The sequence below is a fragment of the Anticarsia gemmatalis genome, chromosome 9 (assembly GCF_050436995.1).
Source record: "Anticarsia gemmatalis isolate Benzon Research Colony breed Stoneville strain chromosome 9, ilAntGemm2 primary, whole genome shotgun sequence".
In the NCBI taxonomy this organism is placed as follows: domain Eukaryota; kingdom Metazoa; phylum Arthropoda; class Insecta; order Lepidoptera; family Erebidae; genus Anticarsia; species Anticarsia gemmatalis.
Genome location: NC_134753.1, coordinates 4,249,098 through 4,258,231, shown reverse-complemented (window position 1 = coordinate 4,258,231; position 9,134 = coordinate 4,249,098). Strand labels below are relative to the sequence as shown.

The 9,134-nt window shown below is 34.2% G+C and overlaps 1 protein-coding gene across 1 annotated transcript; it reads left to right on the top strand.

The window, feature by feature from the left end:
* Positions 1-330: 330 nt before the first annotated feature.
* LOC142975693 (uncharacterized) lies at positions 331-8,429 on the top strand. The gene is made up of 5 exons (XM_076118691.1): positions 331-426; positions 2,381-2,713; positions 2,995-3,201; positions 3,293-7,876; positions 8,117-8,429. Exons 2-5 carry the CDS (start codon positions 2,392-2,394, stop codon positions 8,383-8,385), a joined length of 5,382 nt encoding a protein of 1,793 aa, XP_075974806.1. The 5' UTR covers positions 331-426; positions 2,381-2,391; the 3' UTR covers positions 8,386-8,429.
* The last annotated feature ends 705 nt before the right edge of the window (positions 8,430-9,134 follow it).

Below are 9,134 nucleotides of genomic sequence, written 5' to 3'. Positions count from 1 at the left end.
ATTTTCACAATAAACAATAAGGGATCGTAAAAGAGTGTATTTTGGAGACTGTTTCCCTGAGTATCTTTAGTTCAGATTGTTGACCAACGTCTCTACATGAGTACTCGTTTCAAATACAGATTGGTAGAGCTCATAGAAGTTGGGTTATAAATCTTCCTGCACTGGAAAGGAATTACCTGCGTCAAATGTCTCGTGGGTGTCCGATAAAATATCATAACACAGTAGGTAAAGCTAGGTACCTACTTTAAAGGTATACGATCTCATTGTTTTAATTGACAATCAAAATAAAAAAGCAAAATATGAAAAATAACAACATCAATGACATTTATATTTTACATCATGGATAGTTTCAAAATTTCAGTTTACCTATAGTTTATTGAATTATCAAAATTATGAGTATTCCTTAACAGATTCTTTGCTTCATCGGTAAGTGATCTTTAAATTAACTTCATTTATGGGTGTCTTTGTGGACTGGTGTATAAAATATATGGATGAAGAAAATAATAAGCAGGGGTATTAGCAAGTAGCAGTCTTTAGTCACTGCCTGCTCATATTAGCGAAATATTATGTACTCAGTTTAACATAAAGGTTTTACGTTTAGTTAATCTATAAGCAAGACAAAGATATTGTTCTCTCTGTTGGCTGCTTTCTTATTTTTGTTATAATTCATTACAAAGTTTCCTATTAATAAATAGCTTTTGTCGTTGCGTTTGTCACGTTAACGATCTCATCTGTTAAAAGTATCTAAGTAGTAATATCTGAAGTTCAAAATTGTGAAGCATGTGCATGCATATAATATTTTTTTTACCATCTCTAATATGTATAAAGTGACTGTGATTTATTTTTCTTTTTCTTTCACTTTTTTTCTTTGTTTATTTCAGATTTTTTTAAGTTTCCTAAAATGGATACTGCGTGCTTGAGAATTAAGTTTACCCCACTTTTACAAGATTCCCAAAAAGTAAATTCTAAATGTTGCTTAGAAATTATACCAGAAGTATCATGTATACAAAATCTCGACAAATTGACGTGGAAACAGGAGTCTAACTTTATAGAATATAATATACCTATGACGTATAAAATTATACTTAGAAAACATAATATTAAGGATAAAAGTGAGGATATTATCAGAACTTATCACTCATGTGTCGATTTGCTCGTGACCTCTTCGCGAACGGAGAACAATCAAGCGTCTGGAGATCTAACAAGAATTATAAGTGACACCATAATAGTGACCAAAGTACCGGAAAGTATACCAAAACTTGCTCTCAAACAAGACTGGATCAGTTTTACAACAGATTGTCGTAAAGCTTCTAATGTAACCCAAGTTGGCACTGTTACTGATATAACTACAGAAACTACATTTGATTTACCGAGCTCTATCGCAAAAGATATCGACCAAAAGCAGCTAATCATTGACGGTAAAAACATTTGTAATATATAGAAGTTATGAACCTGTTCTGAGTATATAAGGTATTTTTGTTATTTTTATTTTCCAGATATAACAAAGTTAGAGCCGCTACAGTCTATTGAGTACAAGCCAAACAGGTTATTATATGATAAAACTACAAATACTGACATATTTTATCCATTATTTAGCTATGACTTTTTCGGGGGGTTATCAAGTGTTACAAGCAAAGCTCAATCTAAACGCAAGCTGTCTGTATCACCGATATGTTCAATTGCAACTGAAAACACTAACGATATGTATATTGGAAATGTGACGACCAATGCCGTAGCGTGCGATATGTTTTCTCAGAAGGAACTAGTACCGCGACAGTGTCTCAGTCCTACCAGTATTGTCTCTAGTGAAATTCAACGAGTGAGCCTAATATCTCAAGCAAGTCGTTTATCCAGAGAAGCTTCTATTAAAAGTGTACATTTCTCGTTCGGTGAAAGATCTCCACCTGAGATAAGAATTGCACAATATGTTCGTTACATGGAAAGAGAACTTCTGCCTCTCAATACCGTTCTTGACAATCTAATAAGCAAGTGTTCAATACTAGGTATATCCAAAGTTTCACACTCAAATACAAATTCTTTCTTCGACGTTAACGATTCTTTGTATAAATCTATGTACATGTGTAAAAATGAAAGATTAAAAGAAACATGTGAAAAATCTGAATCAAATCGTGCTGTCTATACAATTGTATTTGATGGATAAAATTATACGTTAATAAATTATATTTATTATAGAAAATTGGTTTTATTAAAAGGGTCCTGCGTAATCTATGATCAAAACCGTTGCAGAAAGAAAAAGGAAGTAACTTTTTTATTTAACCTTGACTGACGGACTGCATTGCGAGAGATACCGTTAAGTTGTACGTAAAAAACATTCATTATGTGTCTAATAGCATAGAATGTACTTTTTTCTTGTTTTCAGTTATTAAAATTATGGATAATCAAGCCGTTGTGGACCAACTTATAAAAAAGTTGTCTTTTGAGGTGGAAGCTGTACCTAAAAATACAACTAAAAAAGACGCTTCAGACGAGTCATCAAAACCTGATCCATTAAATGTCAAGATCAAAGTAAGGAAAAAAGACGATGACGAACAGTTCAACCAGGCTATATTGATAAAAGACCAACCTAATACTAAGACAGGTCCACAAAAAATAAGACTAGTGAACAGCGATGAAACATTAATGTCATTTGACGTGCTATTGGAGGCTGAATTTGAGAAGAAAACCCCTCGGAAATCTCGTAAAAATATATTCGGTAAATAAATATCGATTAAGTACCTACTTTAAGTATCTTTGAAATCCTCGTCTGTTTGTATGTGAATTTAGCCTTATTTATGTTATCAATTTAAAAGTTTGTATGACTGTATACTTGTCACTAAGTAGTAGAAAAAGGATTCACGCACACAAATTGTTTACAATCTGGATGATCAATTTTGTAGATGACGTAGATGTATTTTCAGGCAGAAGTTTCTTCATTGTACCAAGAGATTATCCCGTAATTACCATAAAACCATGTCCCGTAATGCCATGTTTCAGGTCTGTGTTTAGGAGCTGCGGACGATGACGAGCGGGAACATAAACATGAAACGGGTTACAGTGCCAAAATAATTGACAATAGTTCGAGTAGCAAGTCTGATGGAATATTGAGAAGGCAATTCATGCTTAGCAAAAATACTTATCAAGTTTTTGGTGCTGCAACTGTACAAACAAAAGAAAAAACCTTTTTAGGAAAATGTAAACCAGGTTTGTGCAGAAATTAGTATATGTAATCTAGATCAGTGGAATGGTATACTGTGTAATTTTTTTACACAAATTAACTCTTTCGACTTTCTAGGAGGTTGCTTGGATCCCCCGTTTGGTGAAGATAAGTATTCTTACAAGCCGAGAACACAAGAACAAAAGCCAGAATTACAGAAAGATGTAACTAAAGTCCAACTTGACAAGAAACCAGTTGTGGATGAAACGGCGGATATTGAAGAGCCTGACAAGAAAAGAAGGTCTAAAGAGAAAGTCCCACAAAAATTGAAAGGTGCTGCTGAAGAAGTTGATGATACTGGTCGTGATGAAGGTCCAACAACAGACACTGTTATTACATATCCCCCTCACGATGACCGCACGGCACTAAGAACGAGACCTGTTAGTGAAGACAAGAGACATAGTTCAGATAAAATATCAAAAAGGAAGTCCTCCACTGAACCCAAATCAGCTGAACCAAAATCAGTTCAATCAATTAATGAATCTTCAAACAGTTTTTTCACTCCACCAAAAGGAATGAGTCGAGTGAAAGAAGATCTCGGCATTTCTGATAACGTTAAACATGATCCGTCAAAACGTTCATCTGATCAACGTAAGCAAAAACCGGACAAACTGAATAAAGAACAATTAGCTTCATCTGCACCGCTAAAAGAACTCTTAAAATCGGATTATCTAGAACAAGACTCAGATATACTCGACGTTAACGACATTAAACCAAAAGGACGAAAAACTATTGATCAACAAATTGATTCTTTACCGGATTATAAAATTACTGAGAAAAAGAAAAGTATACCATTAGTACCAATACCAATAACAGTTTCTGTCCCTAAAAAATCGGATCAAGTTACCGACAAAGTACCTCCTAAAGGCGTTAACGACGAATCACAGATTGCAGATGATAAAGCTATATCTCAAAAGCCTTTAAAAATATTAGATTCGTCTACGTCTTCTTTAAAAACAAGTCAACTTAGGCATTCCTTTACAAAACCAGATGTGGATAAAAATAATGCTAAAAACTTAAAGGATTTCCAATCTCCCAAAACCGATGTCATAACAGATGATAAAATCAATAAAGGTAAAGTTTTACAAGAAAAGAAAGAAATTTTCCCATTAATTATTCCAAAGACTATCAAAGATGAGAAATTACCAACAGAAAATACAAAAGAGAATATTGTCGTTGATCAGAAAAAAAAATATCAAGATAAAAAGGAACCATCCATTGGCGAATATGATCCTAATGCTAAAGCATTGCTAAAAACATTTGATACAATTAAATTGATTCCCCAAATAGATAGAGATGCAGAGAATATTCTTGTAGGCGTTTCACCAGACAAAGACATAAAACCAAGAGTAGACGCAAAAGCAGAAAGTATTTCAAAAGACATCACAACAGACAAAGACCTGAAGCCAAAAGAAGAATTAAAAACAAAAATTATTGCAGTAGGCATTCCAGCAGACAAGGCCACTAAACCAAAAGTAGATACAAAACCAGAAGGTACTCCAATGAAAACACCAGCAGACAAAGATATCGAGTCAAGAGACGACGAAGGAGAAAAACTTTCAAAAGACATCCCAACAAAAGAGGGTGTTACAGCAGAAGGCGATTTAAAAGCAGCAATCATTCCAGTAGACATTTCAACGGACAAAGACATGAAATCAAAGGAAGATACAAAACCAGGACTTATACCAGCAGATACTACAACTAAAAAAGACACCAAACCAGGAGACGGTATAAAAAGGAAAAGTATTCTAGCAGATATCTCAACAGAAAAAGATACAAAGGCAGAATATATTCCGGCAGATGCTACAACTACGACAGACACCAAATCAAAAGACGGTATAAAGAGGAAGAGTATACCAGCAGACACCTCAACAACTGAAGAAGATATAAAAACAAAATATATTCCGGCAGAAACCACAACTACAAAAGATACCAAACCAAAAGACGGTATAAAAAGGAAGAGTATACCAGCAGACATCTCAATAGATAAAGATATTAAACCAAAAGATAATGTAGTTATAGCAGCAGGAAATATTCTAGAAGATGCCACATCTAAGCAAGTAACTAAGCCAAAAGACGATACTAACGCAGAAAATATTCAATCAGACATGTCAATGGCCAAAGATGTCAAACCAAAAGGTGATGTAAAAGCACCAAGAGACATCTCAGTAGACAAAAACATGAAACTCAAAGGCGATCTAAAAACAGAACCTACTCTAGATGATCTCACAACTAAGAAAGAAACAAAACCAAAAGATGATACGACAGGGGAAAGTGTTTTCACAGACATCTCAATGGAACAAGGCAGCAAACCAAAATACGATATAAAAGGAGAATATATTCCAGCAGACACGAAAGACGATTTGACAGGGAAAATTATTCCAGAAAATATCTCTACTAAAGACAGCAAACCAAAAGACGAAATTACAGGGAAAATTATTCCAGCAGGTATCTTAGCAGACAAAGAGACGAAACAAAAAGACGATCTTAAGCCAGAAACTTCTCTATCAGGCATCTTAACAGACGAAGACATGAATCAAAAAAGCGGTAGAAAAGGGGAAATAATTCCAGGGGACGTCACAGCTAAGATAGACACCAAACCAAAAGACGATATAAAAGTAGCGAGTGTTCCAGTAGACACCTTAACAGACAAAGACAAAACAAAGAAACTGAAAGACGATGAAAAATATGAAAATATTCCTACAGACATCTCAAGGGACAAAGATATCAAAATTACAGAAGACATAAAAGCGAAACATATTCCAGACGTCACAACAGATGAAGTCAAACCAAAAGAAGGAATAAAAATAGAAAGTGTTTCAACAGATATCCCAACGGATAAAGATATCATACCAAGTACAGATGCAAAAGAAGACATAAAAAATATATTAGATACAGCAAAAGAGTCTGATAAAACGATTCCGATACAAAAGCCAGAATTTGAAAGACGCCAAAGTAAAGCCAATGAACTTAGTGAATCTCAAACTGATGATAAACTTTCCCCACAATTAGCTGGTGATGAAAAGACTAGAATGAGTAAAGATAAAGATTCACATAAGGAAATATTTGGCGAAGCAATAGCCACTGATCTACTGAGACCCGATCGACGTGTAACTCCAATTTTAAGCATAAAAGATAATCAAATCAATGATGCAGACAAACAAGACAAGACCTCCGGAAGAGATACTGGAAAAGATCAATCTCTTGCCGATGAGACCAACAAACTTGATGCATTAACTACTGAAGGGGAATATCTTGATGTACCGACTTCAAATACAGGAGAGATTGCTCCAAAAGATTTAGATATTAAAGATGAAATGAAAACCTCAGATATAGATAAATTGATTGATGGAAAAGGAGTCGACTATGAGCTCTCTGAAAATAAAAAGCTTAAGTTGCAATATCCAACTAAAAACGAAAATCAAATCGATGATTCAGGCAAAACAGGCAAAATAGAAACAAGCGTCCAAAAAGGAAAAGATGATGAACAAGATATAGGTATGGGACCTGACAAATTTCATATTCTGAACCAGAAAGAGGGTGTAAACGAACCGACCTTGATTCCTGGTTCTCAAATATTCGATCAAAACGAAAACCGTGACATATTAGGGCCAAATTTAAATGAAAATCAAATAGAAGTTTTAGAAAGTAGAAGTAGAACCACATCATTAGCATCACCACAAGATAGACGCCGATCGCAGATGATAGAAACAATCTCGCAAAGTCGAACTCAATCATTTATCGATGAAACCCAAAGGTTAAGGAGTTCAGCTAATATTTCAAGCCCTTTTAAAGACGATACAATTGTAACGGTTAGTAAAACGGCACCTTCAACAAAAGACATTGAAGATATTTCAAAGATTCTAGAGACACCTTCCTCTATCCAAAAAGATTTTGATGACAAGCAGCGTGATAGAATAAGTACATTAACGCGTCATAGTCTTGAATATCCGTCCAAAAAAGGAGAAAAGGAGGATCGAATGACTAGTGAAACTGAACCTTCTGGATCAGTTGGGATTACTGGCAAAGATATTGATAGTCAGAGAAAGAGTAGTTACGGACTTGATCATTTTGGTAAAGAATCTGTAAAAAAAGATTCCTTGAGGGAGAGCCAAGACAATCGTTTCAAGATACCTAGAGAAAGCATTGGAAAGGCTGACAAAGAGCCACCAGGCTTTGAGATATCTGTGAAAGACAGAGACACTGATTCGAAAGTTCTACCACAAGAACTCGTTCAAGACGATAAGGATAGCAGTAAGAAGAAACACAAAGGTGCATTAGATGGGACTAAAGAACCTGGTGATAAAAAGAAGCTAAGCACTGAACCATTACCAACCTCTGACATTCAGTCTAAACAGGACCTAGATGACAAAAAGAAAACAATTTCTCTAGACCTAGCATTCCACAGTTACACCAACGACAAAAACCAAAGAATATTAAGAACTGTTGACACTACGAATGAAATAAAACGATACCCAAATGATTCTATAACACTCATAAACTCGGAAATGGATCTTACTTCACGAGTAATAAGTGTTCCAATAGATTCGACTCTTGATATGACGATAAAAATACAGAAAAATAACGAGAGGAGCAAATCTCTACCCAAAAAAATTGGCGCTAAAACAATACCGCCATTTCAAACGTCTAGTGATATAGCATGTAAGTATTGTATTATAATATTTATTGTTATGAAAGGTTACATACATCAGCCTTGATTGCAAATGCCTAATAATCTCAGGCCGAGATAATGGAGTAGGTAAAAAAAACTATCTAAAACAAGCTAATCTAAAAGGTTTCCATTTAAAATTTAATTCTGCTATTGATCATTTTATTCCCTCCAAAAAAATTTTGTCACTACAACACAAACTAAATATAACTACTTACATTCTTGTGTTTCAGCAAAATCTTTGGACACTGCAACCGATCCAAAATCTTCAAGTCAGAGAGTACATTATATAAAAGGAAGTAAAGAGGTATACAGTACTTTATCAGAGGTGTACGAACATGAACTGGTTCCACTTCGAACAACAATAAGAAATTTGAAAGACGAAATAGATGATTTGGCAGCACAGCAAACAGTGTTCAGGAAAAAAGTGCATTGCGTAAAGAAGTCAAAATGCCCTCGACTTTTACACATAAATAAAAAATGTGGACCATGTAGAATGTAAATGATCATAAATATAATAATACAATACAAAGAATAAATAAAACAAGAACGAAGAAGAAATATGTGGTTTCATTACAATCAAATAAATCAAAAAAAGACTTCTACTACTTCTATTAGGTACAATGTACCTATGGGGCACGCTTTTGGCAGAGACAGAACGCCACTTGCTGCGATCTTTTCAAACTTTCCTATTGTTATATTGTACAATAGAAAAATCTATATTTAATCGAATAAAATAACAAAGTCATCTCCATGCCTTATTAAGAGAAAATTATCATTTACGACTCATAACCGTTTGTCAAAGGTACAAAGGTTCAAATATAATAAAACATTAGAACGATAACGTGATAAAATCTTAGATTACATTAACTAAGTAAATAAACTATGTCTATGAGATAATGAGTGCAACTATTCTAACATGTGTGGTAATGTATTATCTAGTGTTTACATTTCCTTCGTTTAAGCCTCAACTGTCTTGAATACTCATGATATCTATTATATAGTAGCAGTAGTTTGACTAGGATTTCTACGTATATTACAAACTAGGCTCTGTCCGCGACTTCGTATTTGTGTAAAACGATTTCTAGGCGAAAAAAGTACCTAACCTATGTTATGTATTTAACGAGGCTTTAAATTGTGTAGCAAATTTTATCAAAATCTGTTCAGAAGTTTTTACGTTAAAGAGTAACAAATCAACTATCACACAAACATATTATTATATCAGCATTTATAATATTAATTATTAGGATT